Source organism: Arvicanthis niloticus, chromosome 30 (genome assembly GCF_011762505.2).
Source record: "Arvicanthis niloticus isolate mArvNil1 chromosome 30, mArvNil1.pat.X, whole genome shotgun sequence".
Classification (NCBI taxonomy): Eukaryota; Metazoa; Chordata; class Mammalia; order Rodentia; family Muridae; genus Arvicanthis; species Arvicanthis niloticus.
Genome location: NC_133438.1, coordinates 11199754 through 11222448, shown reverse-complemented (window position 1 = coordinate 11222448; position 22695 = coordinate 11199754). Strand labels below are relative to the sequence as shown.

The 22695-nt window shown below is 36.8% G+C and overlaps 1 protein-coding gene across 1 annotated transcript in view; it reads right to left on the bottom strand.

The window, feature by feature from the left end:
* The window catches only part of Clvs2 (clavesin 2), a 102718-nt gene that overhangs the window by 15959 nt on the left and 64064 nt on the right, over positions 1–22695 (bottom strand). Inside the window, exons 4-5 of the mRNA XM_076927907.1 lie at positions 6283–6393; positions 805–1025 (exon numbers count right to left, since the gene is read on the bottom strand). Of these exons, the coding sequence (XP_076784022.1) occupies positions 805–1025; positions 6283–6393 (332 nt within the window). The remainder of the gene's footprint in view (positions 1–804; positions 1026–6282; positions 6394–22695) is intronic.

Genomic DNA, 22695 nt, shown 5'->3' with positions numbered 1-22695 from the left:
AAAGAGAGAGACAGACAAACAGAGACAAAAGGACAAGACAGAAATAAACATAAAAAGACAGGCAGAGACAGAAAAGAAGGTAGGAAAAGAGAGAGAAAGGAAAGGAAAGGAAAGAGAGTCTTTAGGACCATTCATGATACTACCTGAATCAAAACCAAAACCAAAGAACCACCAAGCTTTCATGAGAAAAGGGTGCAAGATAGGCTTTAGCATGACAAGTGAACTGTGTCTTCCTTGAGGTAGCTGGGAATGACACACTTTTATGAATGATGATTAGATTTGAGTTATCTGTAATCATCATTATGTTGCACTCTCCTGGGGTCTGTAGATGCCTGAGACTCAATCATATTGTTTGCTACAGGAAGCGGAAGCAATTGAGCAGAATGTGTCTACCATTTTCCCACCCACTAGCGGCATAAACCATTCTGAGGCAAAACAGGAAGATAGGTTCTATCTCAACAGTTAACCTTTTGATGATTAAGCCTATACTGATAGAGAGAGAGCTTGGCACACAAAATGGCTACCTTCAAACAGACTGGGCTGAAATACTGACAGGTAATACAAGTTTGAATGTAGTGTTTGAAAGTGTGTGTGTGTGTGTGTGTGTGTGTGTGTGTATTGTTTGTGTGCCTTTGTGTATGATTTGCACGAATAAATATATCTTTGTCACTACAAGACTTTAAATTGCTATCTGAAAGGAAATAAGACAAAAAAAATGAAAACATTTATGGTGAGGAGGGGGAGTTAAACTCGGCCTGCCTTCTCCAACCAGCTTTGCCCCTTCCTGGTCTCTCCATAGCATACCTCTTCATGGATTTTGGAGAGAGTTCCTTGTCCACTTCCTTCACAGGCATGCTATAGGAATCCACGTTGTACTCGCTGTCATCATCATACTCATGGTCTAGCAGGGTTCGTGCCCATGTCCCCATGTCATATGGGGGCAACATTCCTCCAAACTCAGAAGGTAGGATCTCAGGATGAATTAGTTGGTGTAGACTGTTCAGGTTGTTACCATGCAAAAATATCTAGAAATGCAAGGTGAGAGGCAGGGAGGAAACACATAGAGAAAAAACTAAATACAATCCAAAGGCCGTGGGGAAGGGGTGAGGCTAGAAAAACAAATTCAAAAGGCTTAAACGTTTCTTGTCTCTCCTCTATTCTATTAAGCAGACAAGACTGTACCATCATCTAGCATTTCATATAAAGATCCTGAGGGTCAAGAATGTTTCGTTTTTGGAAGTACAGATAGTTACTGGGCCAAAGACTTAGAATCACAAACTTGATTTTCTGCTTCTTTGATAGGACCATGAGCAGAAACTAAGCTCCACATCACCTTGGTGTTGGTTGTGCAAACATGGTCATATTCATAATGGATGCTGCTCAGTCAGCCTCTTCCCATGAGAGAATTATCAGTTCCAGTGCCATCCAAGGTTTCAAAGCCAAAAGCTGCTGTTTCTATTTATTGTCAATAAAAATCGGAATATTGTTACTGCTCTATTGTCGCTTCATAATTTGAAGTGGATGCCATAAAGAAGATTAAATTAGAATCCTCATAAGAAACAACAGAGTGAGGCCCATGTCCCAGAGGATGTGTGATCTGAATTATTGTCAGCACCCTCTATTTTAGAGATTTACATATTCACTGTCCAAATGAAAATTAGAACAATGAATTGAAAAGGAACATATCATAAATATACTTAAATCATTTGTATTATTGTCAACAGAGTATTTTTTTAAGATAAAAACTAATTAAAGTCACAATCTCAATTATATGTTACCTCTATCAAATGGCACCAATTTCTCCATTCTTTTTGTTAAGAATCACTTATATATTTCTATTTTAAAATATTTTTAACATCACAATTATTAAAACTCCATTTATTAACATATTGATATAACAAAACTTTCCATGAAATAAGATTATGCCAGTGAATATAGCACAACTTTCAGTAGTTAATAATACACACTATTATTAGTAGTCAGGTCTCTAAAGGAAATATCACACACTATATATATATATATATATATATATATATATATATATATATATATGAAACTGAGCTGGAAGTTTCCTACCTGTTGGCTGGATCTTGGATCTTATAGTTTCTGAAGGTGCTGTGAATACTGCTTGGGAAAAAAAGACATCAGCAGTCTTACCTTGCTACTATCTTGTTAAGTGCTATACCAACCTGTCGGGCAAAATTTGCCCACGGGTATAATACGGGTACAACTGTTATGAGGCATCCATTTGTTCTTAGATTAGTTCTGAAACACGATTCACAGAAGGAATTCATAATGTATCCTTTGTAAATGATACTAAAAAATATGGCTAAAGGATGAATCAGTGTATGGGTATAAAAAGAAACACCCAGATGCCCCTCAATGGAAGAGTGGATGCAGAAAATGTGGTTTATTTACACAATGAAACACTATTCCGCTATTAAGGATGCAGATATCATGAGTTTTGCAGACAAATGGATGGATGGAACTAGAAAATATCATCCTGAGTGATGTCAGACCAAAAAGACATCTTTCATGGTATGTACTCACTAATAAGTGGATATTAGACAAAAAAGTACAGAATACCCAAGATATAATACACAGAACTCAAGAAGGTTAAAAAGCTGAAGGGCCCACATAAGGATGCTTCAATACCAACTTGGGAAAGAGAAAAAAGCAATCATGGGGGGGCAGAAAGAGGGAGGGACCTGTGTGAGAGAGGGGACAGGGAGAAGAAAAGAGGATCAGGTATTGGCAGGGGGAGGAACAGGATTGAAGCCCTGAAGGACAGCAGAATGAATACAAGCAACCTCTGGAGGTCAGAGGTGGGAAAACCCTCTAGAATGTACCAGAGAGCTGGGAGGTGAGAGGTGCTCAGGACTCAGAGGAAGGGACCTTAGATGAAATGGCCAACAGTGGGAAGAGGGAACTTGAAGAGTTCACCTTCAGTAGAAACACAGGGCATTAAGTGGAGGGATGGGGTTGCTATCCTATAGTCAAAAACTCTGACCCAGAATTGTTCCTGACTTAAAAAAACTGCAAAGACAAAAATGGAGAAGAGATTGAAGGAAAGAAGGTCCAGTGACGACCCCAAATTGGGTTCAGCTCAAGGGGAGGCTCCAAGGCCTGATACTATTACTGGTGCTATGGTGTGCTTACAGACAGAAGCCTAACACGGCTGCCCCTCCAAGAGGTCCAACAAGCAGATGACTGAGACAGAAGCAGATACTTACACCCAATCAATGGACTGAGAAGGGGACCCTTGTCATTGAATTAGGGAAAGGCTGGAAAAAGTTGTGGAGGAAGGTGACCCCATAGGAAACCCAACAGTCTCAACTAACCCAGACTCCTGAGATCTCTGAGATCTCAACCAGGCAGCATACACTAACTGATACAAGGCCCCCTGACACATATACAGCAGAGGACTGCCTGATCTTTTCTCAATGAGAGAAGATTCACCTAACTCTCTAGATACTTGAAGCCCCAGGGAGTGGGGAGGTCTGGTCTAGGGTATGGGTGGGTTTGTATGGGGTAGGGACATCCTTTTGGAGAAGGGGGCCTGGGGAGGAATGGGATAAGTAACTGTTAGAGGGCAGACCAGGAGGGGGATAACGACTGGACTGGAAACAAAAGATTAAAGATAATTTTAAAAAAAGAGGTACTGAGAATCAGTGATGATTGAGTGCTCAGCCTTAAAAAGATATTTTATATTATTTCATCCAAGGCTCTGGAAACATTGCAGAAGAAAGCAGAGAAAGATTGTAATAGCCACAGAAATTATACTTTCTGGACATGGCCTATTCAATGAAGTGATGATCTCATAGTACCTGTAGTTGCATTGCAACTACTCTGCATAAGATTAGGCCTACCAACAGATAATCATGAGATGGAAGGGGATGCTCACATGATCCTACCCTTTCTTGCTGACCTATTAGACAGTAGCTCTTATGGGATTAATCATCTTCTGCAATTGTATGCCCACTTATGAGACTACAGGCTTCAAGGATCATAGAGAAGACCCTGGTTAAACACAGTGAATTAGGAGGTGAGGTTTAAGGTGATGGGGTAGAAAGAGACAAGAGAAAATGGGTGACAGTAATCAGAATACAGTATATATGCATATACATGTGCATATATTTCATTATGCCTTTATGTGCATACACATGTGTGTAAAATTGTCAAAAATCGAATTTTGGAAAGTTCAAATGTATGTGACTGGCAAGTCTCCCTTTCTAATCAAAAGTTTTCATCATCAGTTATGTATCTTTTATTCCCAATCTGATGAGAGATTTTTAAAGTGTAATGTTTTCTTCATTTTCGTTTCTATCATTACAAAAGTATAGATATACCTCTCAAAAAGGCATCATTGATATTATACACAAATTTCTATAATATTTCTTTTAAGAGTATAGTTTATAAGTAACAGATGAACAGAATAACTACATTCATATTTATTGTCTGTACCTTTACAATCCACAGAAGTGAATATATAGAAAAATATATCCATATCATTATGTAAACTCAGGGGAAAAACATTCATCAATACACTAATATTTTTCACAATTTATGGAAGATTAAAAACAGATATGAGGCAAACCTTGGCCAAAATGTACAGAACAGATTTCTAAATAGGCTATTACAGTGGTAGAAGATTTCACCTGCCTCATGGTAAACAAGGTTATTTGAAAATATAACACCTTTTTACTGCAGTTTGTAACACACAGAGAGACACACAGACATGTATACATTACCCTACAGCATTGTTGAAAGTGTTAAATGAAACACACATTATGCCTTGAGAACAGCATGTGGCAAGAGTGAACACACACAAGTAGAATTTGTGCTAAAAAAAAAATCCCCAGCCAATGTTTGGGATAGCTTGATTGCCACTTCATTAAACAAAGCTTGAAGGTGCATTTGCTCAGCAATGCTATGTACTTTTGAATTGTAAAATATGCATAATTTCATACTTAATGGTAGAAATAATTCAGTATAAATTACAGTTGTTTTTAGAGTTCTTTCTCCTGAAGCACTAGAATATTTTTAACAAATTCACACACCATCAACCCTCTGCTTGCTACTGCTTGATCTGAACATATAATTATTGTGCTTTCATGCTTGGAATGAGGACTTTGCAAGACTGGAAGGCATGGAGTGCTTAATCACTGAGATTCGCATTGCTGTTGTCATCCACATAGGTTTAGAATTAGTATACTTTACAGTGTCACTAATTGTTTCATGATGATTAGCACAGGAAGGTAAATAGAACTGGAGGCTTTGAAGGAATATTCTGGCTTGACATTTTCCCATCTGGGTCTATTAGGAAGCAAGTTGCTTATCAATTCTCAAACTTCCTTTCTCGGCCCAGAAATAGGAGAGCATGTTCACTAAATTTACTTTTCAGAATTCAGCATAAAATCAGTAATCAGAGCCTGGCAAAGAAGAACTAGGAATTGGTTGATCTGTGGCTATAAGGAAAATAAGATGATGACGCCAGCTAAAGATAGTTCACTATATGTATGTGTGTGAGTGTGTGTATGTATGTTTGTTTGTATGTATGTATGTATTTCTTAAGCTACAAAAAATATTTGGAATGTTTTCACTGCAAAGAAATACTAATTTTTAAAGGGATATATATGATTACCTTCATTTGAATTGTTTATGAAGTATATATGTTTAAATACATAGTTGAACAATGTTTTAAATCTACTTTACACAGCTGTTAAATGGATAATTGAAATTCTGTGCAATTAAATACATTTTAAGATTCTGTGTTCAATAAAAATACCTACTCAATTTAACATGTACTATGATGCTAGTACTGAATGTTTTAAATAATTATATAGTTATTGATCATGATTGTCATTACAAAAATATATCAGAGTCTGCAAAATTTACTTCATTTTAATAAATATTATAAAACAAGCACTCATTTGTCAGTAAATAAAATAATGATTTACATTTAGATCTTACTTGAAAACTAAGGGTACCAACAATAATAGAATAACATAGCAGGGGTTTTTGAGGTTTACACTGACATTTCATTATTTGGTAAGAAAGTAGGAAAACTTGTTTTCAAATATCCCATTCATGAAACATTATTAAGAATTCAGAGAGCTTATGGGCTATCTAAGAATCTAAAAATGTCTTCTATGATGAATATTAACATGAAAGGATAAAAGAAATTTTATCGTGGCTGACATTAAAAACCAGCTATGTATAACAAATCATTGAATGGGGGTGAGGACAGAGATCAGATTTTAAAACAAAGAAACAAAGTACCCTTTTCCGAGTCTTCTCTTTCAGGAATGGACGAATCACAGTATACAAGGCATGGATATACCAAGGTTGATTGACAAAATGAATTCCTCCAAATCTTGCAGGGAAGCTGTCCTAGAACAAGAAAGGTATAGATGTTAGAACAGGTTTTTCTACACTGTATGGTTCAGGAAATATTACATGTCATTCAAAAGTGTTAATCATATGCTAAAGAAAGGGATCAAGCTTAGCCACAGTAAGACTCTCATAAGACATTAAAACAATGCGCAGTAAATCAAATCTTTTCAAAGAGCAGGTTGCTGAAAAGAACATCATTTTTCAGACTGTGTATTTTAAGCCCGCTAAATTCTAAGTTACTACCATCACAGAAATATAGAAAATAAACATATTAGAAAAAGAGTTAAGTACTAGTTTTATGTAGAGTAAGTGATTTATTTAAATTATTTATACATATATTTTATACATATTATTTAATAATATCATAAGCCTCAAGATTTAAGTTCAATTCCTGGGACCTATATATGACATAAGAAGAAAAATGCAGTTTGTCCCTTGACTTTCAAACTTACACTCTGATGAACCCACCTACCTTTGACCTCACAGTAAATAATAAATAAATAAATAAATAAATAAATAAATAAATAAATAAGATGACTCAGTGGGATGGGTAAAGTCACTTGATAGCCTGAGTTTAAGCATGGGAACTAACTTAGTGAAAAGAAATAAGCAATTTCCATAATGTGACCTCTGACATCCACAACTATAACATAGTTTATACTCCTAATCACATCAAAATTTAAAAATTAAATTAAAGCACAGTTGAGTTACATTAAAAACATACCTTATTATCCTCCTATTATTTCTACACTTTATTGTAAACATTCACCTTTTCTTATTTATATATTAAAAAGGAATCATGCTTAAGGAAAACAAAAACCTGAGGTTGTGGTGCAGGAATTTTCAGGATTCGTTCAGTAGGTTAAATAAACATCAAAGGCACTCTGAGTTCACTCCAATGGAGAAAAGTGGTACTCTAGTAAAGCCTACTTCTTCTCAGCAAAGCATCCCTGGGGTAGGTTTGAGCCCAGAGTGATGAAGAGAGGTCTACTCTGCCTACCTGTGGCCCAGTGCCTAGGGTAAAGGGATTCCTAACCCAGATCACTCCCAAACTTGACACTTGGTTCAATATGCTGAGAATCATTTCCAAAGGGCCTCCATATAAAACCAGAAACACTGAAACTAATAGAAGAGAAAGTGGGGAAGAACCTCAGACACATGGGCCCAGGGGAAAAGTTCCTGAAGAGGACACCAATGGCTTATGCTCTAAGATCAAGAATTAACAAATGGGACCTCATAAAATTGCCAAGCTTCTTTAAGCAAGGGACACTGTCTATAGGACAAAATGGCCACCCACAGATTAGGAAAAGATTTTTACCAATCCTACATTTGATAGAGGGCTAATATCCAAAATTTACAAAGAACTCAAGAAGTCAGACACCAGAAAATCAAATAACCCTATTTAAAAATGGGGTACAGAGCTCAATAAAGAAGTTTAAACTGAGGAATATCAAATGGCTGTGAAGTACCTAAAGAAATGTTCAACATCTTTAGTCATCAGAGAAATGCCAATCAAAACAACCCTGAGATTCCTGTTGAGACCTAAGCTGGCCCACTTTGGACGGCCAAAATAATGTTGGGAACCACACTAGTCCCTGTTCGGGCGGCCAAAAATGTCCCAGCCCGAACAAAATGTTGAGGCCCGGTCCGACCCACGTTTGGGAGGCCACTGTATCCCGGCCCAAGCTGCCGCTCTGGTCCTCAGGTCGGGGTTCAGCAAGAGAGAGAGTGAGGACGGACTCGAAGAATGCAGACCAGACAGAGTGTAATTCAATCCCATTTATTCTTCAGTCTAAGTCCCAAGTCTTGAGTTCCTAGTGCCTAGTCCCTAGCTCCTAGTCCCTTCAAGTTCCAAGTTACTTCTTCCAAGTTCTCTTCCAAGTGCCTGCTACCTGTCTTCTCTCTGCTGTGTCTGGTTCTCTCCTCTGTGTCTTCCTAATGTCTGATGTGTCTGATTCTGATCTGTTCTGTCTCTGCCTTTTATATGACTCACTTCTAAGCCACGCCTTGTGGTCACACCTTTAATCTTGCCCTTAGGTCTTGTCTCTAAATCTTATCTCTAAATTACACTCTTAAGTCACATACCTTTAATCTCACACACCTTTAATCTCACGCACCTTTAATCTCAAGGTATCTAAACCAAGATTATCAGAGTGTGCTCAGCTGTTGTAGGCTATTGTAATCCAAGTCACATGTCAGGGTATATGGCTCAAGATGGCTGCAAAGCTGATAGCTGCTTTCTGCTTTTTCTAAAAGTTGGCCCCCAACAGAGTCCAACTAACACCAGTCAGAATGGCTAAGATTAAAAACTCAGATGACAGGAGATGCTGGTGAGGATGTGGAAAAAGAAGCTTGTACAACCAATCTGGAAATCAGTCTGGCGGTTACTCAGAATATTGAATATAACATTAACTGTGGATCCAGTGATACCACTCCTGGGCATATACCCAAAAGGTGCTCTAACATATAACAAGGACCTAGCTCCACTATGTTCAGAGCAGACTTATTTATAATAGCCAGAAGCTAGAAAGAACCCAGATGTCCTTCAAAAGATAAATGGATACAAAAAAAAATGTGGTACATCTACACAATGGAGTATTACTCAGCTAGTAAAAACAATAAATTAGTGAAATTATTAGGAAAATTGATGGAACTAGAAAATATCATCCTGAGTGAGGTAGCCCTATCAAAAAAAGAACACACATTAGCACGCATATTCCTTGGTAAATGGATATTACCCCCAAATCTCACACTACCAAGACATCACTCACAGACCACATGAAGCCCAAGAAAAAAAAGGCCAAAGTATGGGTGCATTGGTCCTTCTCAGAAGGAGTAACAAAATACTCACAGGAGCAAATATGAGACAAAGTGTGTGGCAGAAACTGGAGAAGAAACCATTCAGAGACAGCCCACCTGGAGATCCCTCCCAAATGCAATCACCATATGCAAACACTCTTGTGGGTGTCTAGAAGTGCATGCTGACAGGAGCCTGATAAACCTGTCTCCTGAGAGGCACTGCCAGAGCCTGACATATACAGAGCCGGATAGGTGGATACTCACAGCTAACCATCAAACTTATCACAGGGTTCCCAGTGGAGGAGTTAGAGAGAAGACTAAAGGAGTTTAAGGGGTTTGTGGCCCCATGGGGAGAGCAGCAATACCAACCCTGGGTCTAAACTGCTAGCCTGGGAACACACATGGAGGGACCCATGTCTCTAGCTGTATTTGTAGAGGAGGATGGACTTGTTAGACATCAGTAGGAGAGGAGGGCCTTGGTCCATTGAAGGCTGGATGCCCCAGTGAGGGGAAATTGGAGGGAGGAGAGAGGTGGGAAAGGGTGGGTGGTTGGGGGCACACCTTCATAGAAATGGGAGGAGGGAGGTAGGTTTTCTGGAGGTGGATAATGAGGAAAGGTGATAACATCTGAAATGTAGATAAATAAAGTACCCAACTTTTAAAAAAGAAGAAAAACAAACAAACAAATATTGGAATTGGCTATGACAGTCGAACATTTGAGACTCTTTAGCAGCAATTTAACATTACCCATATTACAGGGATTTCTTATAATTGTCAAAGACAAGAGACAGTGGAACGGGCCCATGGAACTTTAAAACAATATCTTCATAAAATAAAAAGGGGGGAGATATACCCCTGTAGACCACAAATTTATTTAAATTGTATTATTTTTCTTTTTTATTTTAAATTTTTAAAAAATTTGGATGCCAAGGAACTTTCTGCTGAGTGTCTATGGTGCTCAACAGCTAGGCATACTTATGCATAGGTAAAAGGGAAGGATCCACTTTCTGGCATATGGCATGATCCTGATCAGGTATTAAATATGGGGAAGAGGGCATATTTGTGTTTTTTCTGCAGGATGCTAAAGGAGCATGGTGGCCACCAGAGCAATGGTTGAGATGTGCTGATACCAGGACAAAGAATGATGCTGACCTGTGAGCTTGCTGAGTGCCCTGACAATGGTGATTTGGACGCTGTATTGGACATTAGTTCCCAACCCACCATTGCTTACCTATACTCCTGCTGAGACAAGTTGCCTTGCCTCAAGTTCTTAGACCTTGTGGAACAGAGAATCAAAAAGAGAAGTTATAATGCCCCTTGTATTGTTATTAAATGTGACCTGTTATAAAGACTCAATCATAGACTGGTCCAGAAATCAATCCAATATTAGAAATAACAGTCTTCACTTGACAGTCTGGTTCTGGACATTTTCAGAGACATATTTGGAAATTAGCTGCAGTTCTCTATGATGTTATGTTAGCAAGAGATAAAGTTGGGGCAAGTTCTGGATTTCAAACAGGTGTTAGCAAATGTGTTAAGGCTCTTTTATTTGTCAAGTTAAAAATAGTTTTGTTTCTTTTACAATACTTAATGTAAGTAGCATTAATTGTATAGCTTCTAATTGTGTTTGTGTTTTTGAAATCTGGCATGTCAGTTATGGAGGTCTATCAACCAGCTTTTGTTTTAGTGCCCTGAGTATCACAGAACCTTGGTATTCTAAATATAGCTTGCAAGTACTGGAAGAAATGAATCAGGCTTTAACCAGATGCAAGAGGGTAACAGGATTGATTATTGCTGGTATAACAGCTTTAATTACATTAATTGCTAGCACCACTGCTTCTGCAATTGCTGTGACACAATTAGTTAAGACAGCTACTTTTGTTAATCCTTTAGCAAAAAGTGTTACTTATGTGTTGAATATACCAGAGGATTTAGATAGGCATTTGGAAGAATGGATTGGTGTTCTTTATCCTATTCAAATTACTGAAAGGAGGTTAAGATTTAAAGGGTAAAAAGCCATCTTGAGTGTTAGTTCTACAATTTACAGTGGTAGTCATTAGAATTAAGAAAAAGTTTAAAGACACTTTCAGTGTATTTGGCATAATTCTAACACTTATCTGGATGTTTTAACTTTGCATAGTGAGCTTATGAATTTTAAGAATACTGTTCTTCTGAGCATTGATTCTTTAGATACTGCAGATAAAATTACCCATAGCCTGAGGTCAGTATATCTATTTTGGTCCATCTTCAAAAATGGCATATATAGCTCGATCATGCTAGCCCTTTTTGTCCTGGGAATACTTTTATTCCTGCCCATTGTGTTAAATTTTTTCTTCAACAACATCAACATGTTGGCAGCCAAGGTCATCGTTTGAATCTGAAAATGGACCCCCAAACAGGTATTCAAGTAACAGGCTGGCAAGCCAAGGACAGGTAAGATTCTTCACAGAGCCTTACCAACCTAAGACAGAAGTGCATTGCTTTTGATAATGCATATTCCATAATTAGTAAGGAAGGCATTCTTGTCAGAACGACCTAAGACAGGCTCAGTCTTGTTAATAAAATAAAACATGGGGAGAAATGGAGAGCTTTAGGCTGCTTGGCAAGAATTCGACATGGGCCTAGTACAAGGAAATGGGCGGCTTGGAATAAATATGACATTGGCCAAGGACAAGGAAGTAGGTATCAGGCAGGAATCTAAAATGAGGCTAGAACAAAAGTGATTTCAGGTAGAAATCTAAATCTTAGGCTAGAACAAAGAAGTAATATCAGTCAGGAATCTAAATTTTAGGCAAGAACAAGGAAGGAGACCTCAGACATGAAAATGACTTTGAGCTAGGATAGGGAAATAGGCTCAGATATTTTGGTCATCCTGATAAGTACTTAGAAACTGTTCATTGGAGTGTTCATGTAATTGGGTTTAATGCCTTGCTTTTTCCTATTTGTGTTTATAGTCTTGCTTGTTCCTTGACTATTTGCATCTATTATATTGGTAGAATCTCAACCTAGAACTGACCGTAATACATGCATGCAATCAAAGTGGTATAAAAGCATAAACGAGGAGGGGGGAATGTGATAGGGGATTCTAGGGAGGAGAAAGGGGGGAAAGGTATGACATCTATATTGTAAATAAATAAAATATCCAATAAATAATAAGGGGGAAAAGCAGTCTGTCAGCCCAGAATACAACTACAGAATACAGGATAACATACAAGGTGCCTATCATTGACCATGCGTAAATCCCAGCTTTACCCTGCAAACAGGGTATTAAAAAAATGCAATTCAATTAGGGATGATGTGCTCAAAATAGGTTGAAGAAAATATATGAGTTATATCTTCTAAGAGTTCCCACTGGCTCCCCGTTCCCATTCATTTATGGTTTTTCTTGGGCAGAGCACTTAGTGCACGATGCACAGAGTTTATTGTCTCAACGCTAGAGAGAATAGAGAATAACCCACCAACATCCCACTGACATCAGGATTTCTCCCAGCCTCTGCTAACAAGACACTCAAGCAAATATCCTCCTTTGTCAAATGATAGATTTAGAAGTAGCCCCGGCACTCAGCATAAGTTCCCTCCAAAGTGGACACTATTACAAATAATTACAAGATGAAGATGTGTCAAAAGCAAAACCTCTATTTTTTTATCCAACTCTCCAGACTTTGTGAATGAGGAGAGCATATATCTAATACATGTGCATATCAGAAGTGCTCATATGGAAATTTTGCCTATTTTTCTCACAATAATGTCTGCCTTAGATAGAGATTTTGAACTATTATTATGATAATTCAAATTTGTAAATTAATTTTCTAGAATACAAAACTGTAATATTACTGTTAATAGTGTTGCCAAGTGGGAAAGAATAACATAATTTCTGATACAGTCAGGATGTGTAGTTATTAAGCTGCAGATGAACCACTTTATAAGAATAGAAGCCATAGTTCTGGAACCATTTAAGTCTAGAATTTATGACACAAATGTGTAGTTTTAAGAAGTGTCATTACTTGTCAGAAGATGTATTTGTAATTTACTCATTCATAATTATGTCAAGGTTTCTTTCCATGTTTTTGAAGCAATTTGAAGTACTTCAAACACTGTGTGTACCACAACAATACACATATAATTTTAAACTTTAGCAATCAATACACAGTGATTACAAATTTCATACTTTATTTCTTGTAGACCTGAGAATTGAACATACAGTATTCTGCTAGATAGGATAGCATTGTAGCATTCACCTACTTCCCTGCAGCCTTATTTTACTTTAACAATTTTTTATTAAAGTAGTTTTTACAGTATTTTCCTCTTTCCTTTCCTTCCTTTGACACATTCCACATGTCTCCCCAACTCAGACTCACTACTTTTGTCATTAATTTTGAGGAAAAATCTGTCTAACTTGCCTAAACTGCCCTTGAAATCACTCTGTAATCCAGGGAGAACTTGAAATTAAAATCTCCATTACCCTCTCACATAGCTAGTATTACAAGCTTGTACCAACATGCCTGGCAACATGCATCTACTCTTCAAATTTTACTAGAATATAAATCATTGCATCATACCTTTATGATTGTTGTGATATAAAGTGATACATGTTTTTAGAAGTGTTTACTATTTTTTAAATACTATTTAAAGCACCACTCATGTTCTTACAGTTTAAAAACAAAAGCACTATTATAAATATCTTGGTCTACGTTTCCAATCTTACTCAGTTAAGCATTATATACATGACATGGAACTCTATAAAGAAGCTTTGGAACTGTAATAATAGGTATTCATAATAGCCATAGATATACAGCACACACAATATTACTTTTTGTGCCATAATGTAGGAAGTACAAGTGATTACTATAGCAGTTGGTATAACTGGTTCTCTCCCAGACTCTCTATTAGTTTTCTTTCACTGTGTTTAAACCCACCACAATTTCTGTGCTTTGACATGCTAACCATATTGCTTCCCTTAATACATCTTGTGGAGATATCATTTCTGAATAGTATGGTAATGTAGGAAACTATTACACCCATATTTCATAGTTTTTACTAAGTATATCTCATCTGCTAAAAATGTCAGATTCCTGAAAGAACTCAAACTGGCACTTGTTCACCATCCAAACTCCCACCCCTACATTGCTATCATCTGCAAAAGAAAAGAAGTAGATTATAGATGTGGTTTTACACCCTTCATCATTGTTTCTGGACAGAGAATTCAGACAAGTTGTTCATTATCTTCCACAACATTGTTCTAGCACAAACATTCCAGCTTTTTTTCAGAGCTGAGGACAAAACCCAGAGCCTTATGTTTGCTAGGCAAGCGCTCTACCACTGAGCTAAATCCCCAACCCCACATTCCAACTTTTATGTGTTGTGCCAAACTGAGGAAAGACCACCAAGAAACTATTCAATTGCCAGCTAATAAGAATGTCTTTTTCTGTTCCAGCCTTATAATTAGTAATCACTATACTTAAATGGATGCAAATAATGGGTTGGAAAACAAAGAGACTGATCCTCATAGGATACATATAAGAGGATTCAGCTTCCAACTGTACTCTTACTATAGCTAATCTCCTTTCTTGTAGCTACTACCTGTTCCTTAATGTGTCATGCTACCCAAGCAGACAATGAACTTGGTTAGATGCAGAACATTATATAGAAGCAATTGTCTAGCAATAAGTAAAACAAATTGTGCTCATCTATCTGTAGGGAAAATAATGAGTCACATATTCTATAATAAGGCTATTTGACACTTGGTAGTTTATCACAGAGAAGAGGAAATAAAACCTAGTTAAAACAAAATAAAGAGCCAAAGTCCTTTTATAAGAATCAAGTCAACCTCCAAAGATAAGTGGCATATAGTGATTTTTTTATCTAATATCAATCTGTGTAGCAAAATGTATGCAAACCACATATTTATATGCTCATCATTCATCTACCAAATCTGTGTCTTAATTTAAGTGTCTTAATAAGGGGCCCTTGGTCCTATAAAGGCTCAAAACCCCAGTGTAGGGAATGCCAGAACTGTGAGGTAGGGGAGTACCCTCATAGAAGCAGAGGGAGGCAGGATGAAATAGGGGGTTTCTGGAGGGGAAATCAGGAAAGGGGATAACATTTGAAATGTAAATAAATAAAATATCCAACTTTAAGGAGTAAAAAATAAAGAGCAAACATAACAAATAAGATTTAAAAAATAGGCACATACTAAGTGGTTCTGGTTGTATTAGAAAGACAGCAGGTCACATTACTAAATAGAGTCTTGGAAAAAATGAACAGCTGTGCAAAGGTGTCAGGGAGATGAGAGCATTAGCCATCAAAACATCGAGAAGCAGAATGTTTTGGTGGTGGAGTGTCAAGAAGACTGGTGTAGGGTAGAAGCTCACATCATTTGTTCAAGGAATAGTGGGATGTTCTTATACCCAACTTCATTCAGTCCAGTATCACTTCAGAATACAGCTAGGTCTTGCATTCAGCTAATTATTGCAATATCAAGTCCATGTTCATAAATAATTTTATTTTATTGACAAATGTTCATATCATCACATTACTGTGCATTTTACAATGCTCTTACATTCGTATTACTTTCATTATGCTCTAAGCATCAAAGTAATGCACTTACCCTCTATCATTATATTTTCCAGTATATTTTTCTGAATTCAACAAATGGAACAAATGTTTCCAGCTTGAATTAAAAAAGAAAGAAGAAAAGAAAAAAAAGTAATGTGGATTTGCCCTAAATGAATCATTTAAAAAATGTTAAGAAAAGACTGACTTGATTTTTATGTGGCTTTCTAAGTAGAGTTTGTTTGTGGATTTTTGATGTTTGAAATATTGTATTTTGAAATGATTTTGCTTGTCAGCCATTTAAATGTTAACCCAAATACACACAAATACATAGATAACATTTGAGATGCAAGTTTGAATCAGAGGACTGATTTTCAAGGTTTGCCTTGTAATTGTTTTAGAACAAAATATCTGCTATTGTTTTGATTGTCTGTCATAAATTCACGTCAGTATGTACATCTCACCAAATACATACTGTGCTTAACTATATATACATCACTTCTGACATTGTATTTAACTTTTCATCATTTTTAAAAATCTTTCTCTCTCTCTCTCTCTCTCTCTCTCTCTCTCTCTCTCTCTCTCTCTCTCTCTCTCTCTCTCTTTCTGTCTTTCTTTCCACTCCAGATTTTATTTCCTTCCTGGTCCACCATCTGACTGTTCCACAACCCATTCCTCCTCCCTGGTCCCCTGTTTCCAGGAAAATGTCCCCAATCCCCACCCAACCCCATTAGACTCTCTGGAGCCCCCAGTCTCTTGAGGGTTAGGTGCATCTTCACTGCCTGAACCCAGACCCAGCAGTCCTCTGCTCTATTTGTGTTGGGTGCTTCATATCAGCTGGTATGGGTATATGCTGTCTGGTTGGTGGCCCAGTGTTTGAGAGATCTTGGGGGTCCAGGTTAATTGAGACTGCTGGTCTTCCTCCTCAGCTTCTTCCAGCTTTTCCCTAATTCAACCACTGGAGTCAGCAGCTTCTGTCCATTGGATGGATACAAATATCTGCATCTGACTTTTTCACCTGCTTGTTAGGTCTTTCAGAGGGCAGTCTGATAGGTCCCTTTTTGTGAACACTTCGTAGCCCCGGTAATAGTTTCCAGCCTTGGGACCTCTGATTGAGCTGGATCCCACTTTGGGCTTGTCACTGGACCTTATTTTCCTCAGGCTCCTCTCCATTTCCATCCCTGCAGTTCTTTCAGACAGAAACAATTATGGGTCAGAGTTTTTTACTGTGGAATAGCAACCCCCTCCCTCACTTGATGCCCTGTCTTTCTACTGGACGTGGACTCTGTAAGTTCCCTCTCTCTACTGTAGGGCATTTTATCTAAGGTCTCTCCCTTTGAGTCCTGAGAGTCTTTCTCTTATTTCCCGGGTCTCTGGTGCATTCTAGAGGGTCCCCCCCAAACCTCTATCTCCCAAGGTTGCCTGTTTCCATTCTTTCTGCTGGCCCTCAGGGCTTCGGTCTTTTCCCTCACCCAAGACCAGATCAGGTTCCCATACCCTCTCGAGCCACTTTCCCTCCCAGTTCCCTCCCTTCCTGCCCCCCCCTTGACTGTTTTCTTCTCTCTTCCAAGTAGGACTGAGTCATCCTTACTTGAGCCATTCAGCTTATTGACCCTTTTGAGCTCTATGGACTGTATCTTGGGTATTCTGTACTTTTTTGGGATAATATCCACTTATTAGTGAGTACATACTATGCATGTCCTTCTGTGTCTGAATTACCTCAGGATGATATTTTCTAGTTGCATCCATTTGCCTGCAAATCTCAGGTTGTCCTTGTTCTTAATAGCTAAGTAGTATTCCATTGTGTAAATGAACCACATTCTCTCTATCCATTCTTCTGTTGTAGGACATCTGGGCTGTTTCCAGCTTCTGGCTATCACAAATAAGGCAGTTATGAACATACTAGAACACGTGCCCCTGTGGCATGGTGGGGCATTTTTTGGATATATTTTGGGTATTACTGGGTCTTCAGATAGATCTATTTCCAATTTTCTGAAGAACCTCATGATTGACTTTCAGAGTGGTTGTACCAGTTTGCAATCCTACCTTCAATGGAGGAGTGTTCCTCTTTCTCCACATCCTTGCCAACATGTGTTGTCACCTGAGGTTTTGATCTTAGCCGTTCTGATTGGTGGAAAGTGGAAGAGCGTTTTGATTTGCATTTCTCTAATCACTAAGGACTTTGAATATTTCTTTAGGTTCTTCTCAGCCATTCAAGGTTCCTCTGTTGTAAATTCTCAGTTTAGTTCTATAACCCATTATTTTGATTGAGTTGTTTGGGTTTTTTGATAGTTAGCTTCTTGATTTCTTTATATATTTTGGATTTTAGCCCTCTATCAGATATGGGGTTAGTGAAGAATTTTTTCCAATCTGCAGGTTGCTGATTTGTCTTATTGACTATGTCCTTTGCCCTACAGAAACTTTCCAGTTACATGAGGTCTCATTTTTCAATTTGTGATACTAGAGTTTTGTTAGGAAATTTCTCCCTGTTCCAATGAGCTCAAGGTTCTTTCCAACTTTCTCTTCTATTAAATTCAGTGTAACTGGTTTTATGTTGAGGTCCTTGATCCACTTGGACTTGAGCTTTGTGCAATGGACAAATATGGGTCTATTTTCATTTTTGTACATATAGCTTTCTACATACATTTTTCTACATACAGATAGCCATTTATTGAAGATGCTTTCTTTTTTCCATTGTATATTTTTGGCTTCTTTATCAAAGATTAAGTGTCTGTAACTGTGTGGTTTTATTTCCGGGTCTTCAATTCTATTCCATTGATCAAAGTATCTGTCTGTGTATAAATACCATGCAGTGTTTATCACTATTGCTCTGTAGTAAAGCTTGAAGTCAGGAATGGTAAATTCCCCAGCCATTCTTTTATTGTTAAGAATTGTTTTCACTATTCTGGGGTTTTATTTTTCCATATGAAATTGAGAATTGCTCTTTCCATGTCTTTGAAGAATTATTTTGGGACTTTGATGGAGATTTTATTAGACCTGTAGATTGCCTTTGGTAGGATAGCCATTTTTACTATATTAATTCTGTCAATCCATGAGTATGGGAGATCTCTCCAATTTCTAAGGTCTTCTTCAATCTCTTTCTTCATAGACTTGAGGTTATTATCAAACAGATCTTTCATTTATTTGGTTAGAGTTACCTCAAGATATTTTATATTATTCGTGGCTATTGTGAAGGGAATTGTTTCCCTAATTTTTTTCTCAGCCTATTTGTCATTTGTATAAAAGACAGCTATTGATTGGTTTGAGTTAATTTTATATCCAGCCACTTTGCTGGAGTTGTTTATCAGCTGGAGAAATTCTCTGGTAGAATTTTTGGGGTCACATGTATGCTATCATATCATCTGCAAATAGTGATACCTTTATTTCTTCTTTGCCAATTTGTATCCTCTTGATCTCTTTTTGTTGTCTTATTGTTCTAGCTAGCACTTTGAGCACTATATTGAATAGATATGATGAGAGTGGGCATCCTTATCTTGTCCCCAATTTTAGTGGGATTGCTTCAAGCATGTCTCCATTTAGTTTGATATTGGCTGTTTGTTTGCAGTAAATTGCTTGTATTATGTTTATGTGTGGGCCTTGAATTCTTGATTTCTCCAATACTTTTAACATGAAGGAGTGTTGCATTTTGTCAAATGCTTTCTCTGTATCTAAGTGGATGATCGTGTGATATTTCTTTGAGTCTGTTTACATAGTGGATTACATTAATGGATTTTCGTATATTGCACCAAACTTGCATCCCTAGGATGAAGTCTACTTGATCGTGGTGAATGACGGTTTTGATGTTTTTTGAGATTCAGTTTGCAAGAATTTTTATTATTTTTGTAATGATATTCATAAACAAGGTTGGTCTGAAGTTCTATCGAGCTTGTTGATTCATCCACAGGGAGATTATCAGTAGTTGGATTCCCTCCAGGGCTACACAGTGAGACTTTGTCTCAAAAAGCAGCAATAATAACAACAAGAAGCTCTCGTTTTACCATTAATAGTTGGCTAAGAAAAACTTCATGATACCATGGCCCACAGAAACAAAAAAATTTTTTCCCGTTGCTGCTGTTCTTTCTTGGTATTCCGTTTCTGTACAGTTACAAAAGAATCTAATATTTTTTTCAGTTTTGTCCAGGGCATTTTTTGTTAAATTAATTAGACATGATGTTCTAATCTAATAGTGTTGCCTAAAAGATAGGTTGCATGTGAAGGGCACAGTGGAGGGACATATTTTCCCACTGCACACCATTAGCAGAACTGTTATAACAGTGAATCCTCTGGAATATAGCCTTCAAATGGTCATAGATAGATACATACCATAAGGAGACCAAGTATCAAACAATATTTGGAAGGTAGTGGCATTTGGCTACATTGTTTTGATAAGTACAATCAACATTCATTATTTAAATAAGGTAAGTTTGGAGTTGTTTGTTTGTTTGTTGTTTTGTTTTGTTTTGTTTTGTTTTGTTTTGTTTTGTTTTGTGTTAGGTGCCATCCAACAAAGTAGAAAGAATATTCTCAGATCACTAAGCCCATGATGACTGTCAGGGCTACTCTAGTTCATGAAACTTACATGTCCAGAGAAGAACATTGCATGGCTTTCCTCTTACCGAAGGCTGAATTCTACTGAACCATGTTAATTAAGGGTCTTTTTATGTCCTGTCATTACTATATATAATGCATGCCATAATTTCCAATTTTATCTTGATTTTTAAACATAAAAAAATAGTGGAGTTGTTTAAATTTCTCACTTTTCACCACTAAATTATCACTTGTAAGGAGAAGTGGTATGTTTATTATTTATGAAAAATACCTCTATGGTTAATCTTTGTATTTCCTTTCTCTTGCTGTATTTTGAATACATATATAATGAAATAACATGTAACATGCTTGGCTTATCAGTTCTAATAATAAATCCACTATTATTCAAAAGAGAGCTAATACAAATAGCTAACTTGTAACATACTGAGTTATCCAATAACTGAATGAGCAGAATGCCTCTTTTATGTGCAAAATAGGTGTAATGTTCTCTCAGTTGTTTCTCTGTCAAAGGAGACTAATTATATATTGAAGGGCACCACAATCAGCAGTCCCCACATGAAACATTGAGTCAGTTCTGTCTTTGACTATTAATATATGCCTGAAGCAATCAGGTGAGGGACCCCTGAGAACATAATAGAAACTGATCTCATATGTTTTCACAATTCACTAGGCATCAAGTTCAGTAAAACCTCACAGAAGAGAACACATAATAAAATTACCTATCTTCCAACAAAAGTCATTCCAACAGGTTGCTAAGTCAGCTCTTACTAAGACTTATAGCTTCTATAAGTCTGACAGCAAGAATGTCTTACTCATACACTGACCTGTGTGCATCAGTAATGGATCAGGTCACCTACTTGACTTTTAAATTACATGAAATAATGTGTATTCACAACTGCTGATCCCACATCCAATCTTGCCTAAAGGCCAGTCACATAACGAAATATTCTAGGAGAACTGAAACTAGTGAATTACAATAAAACCAGACAGAGCTTCATAAATGGATATTCCAGAACACTGTTGACTTATCTATCACATGTGAAACTAGAGGCAGCTTTGTTCTGAATAGGGCTTGGAAAATGGGAATTGTCATGTCTGTTAAAGGTACATAAACATAAAATACTCTTGGAAAAATTTTAAAAATTATTGTTCATGTTCCCCCATTTTACTTTTTGTCATCAATTATAAGAAACATAATAACTGAAGCAAAATTCTATGTACAACAATGTTTACTTGACTTATATATTTGGTAACTAGTAACATATTGTAATCAATTTTAATTTACTTCATTGGAAAAAAGAATAAATTAATAATGTATTTGTAGTGTAGGATAGTCAAGAATCACTGAATAGTATTTTCTATCATTTCCTAACTGCAAAATGGAGCCAATAAATAAAAAAGTAACCTATTTTTCAAAAGAATAGACAGCATTTGAAAAAATAAACCTAAAGGTATCTTAGTTAACTTTGTGAAGTACAATAACAAATGACTTTGTACATTATATGTGCTTCAAATGTTCTGAATGAACATATATTCATACATGTTTATATGTATAACTATATACCTTCATAAACATGCATAGTAATGCAAATCTTACCTAATTTTCAAAAATCAGTACAAAAATAATAATATTTAGTATTCCAAGCATCAAAGAAGTTCAATAATAAATATTTATTAAATTTCAGTGCTGAGAAATGTAAGGGGAGTGGAGAGGAAGAGTCTTCTTTCCCTAGAGAAACTTATGTTCTGATAGCAAGAATAATAATATTGAAAAAGAAAAGATCATTGCCACAAGATGTCATGAAGTTTAAAAAGAAAGGATAAATTGTTGTGGAGAAGATTAGGAAAGATGAGGAAAGAGATCACGAATTAGACAGTGTTTGGGAGATATCATTTAGAATTTGTAGAGGAATGTCACTGGAGGAAAGAATAGAGAAAGAAACATAGTAAGGCCCAGTTCTCTTTATAATACAATTACTATGGTGGTCAGTAAGCAGCTAAAAATGTGTTCACAAAGGCTTGGCATGTCACAAAGAAGACATTTTTGAGCCTTCTTAACATTGAGAATTGTTTGGTTTGGTATGTCTCTTAGCACTGGGTATTACTGAGAAGAGAGTGATATGGAAAAATCATAAGTAGGACAATAACTGTACCAGAATTAAATAACCTAGAATAAAGATCCAGTGTTTTAGTGTTTATATTTTAGTGCAACAAATATGGGACAGCTAAATTCAAGATATTAAAAAAGAAAAAAAGATGTAGAATTTTAGTTTCATAATTTTTTTCAATTACCAAGTAATATGTCAGACAAGTAAGTACCTATATATCAGGACCCTCATAATTCAAGTTCTGGCCACCATAGGCATCGAGGAGGGTTATGGGTATGTTAGATAGAAGTGG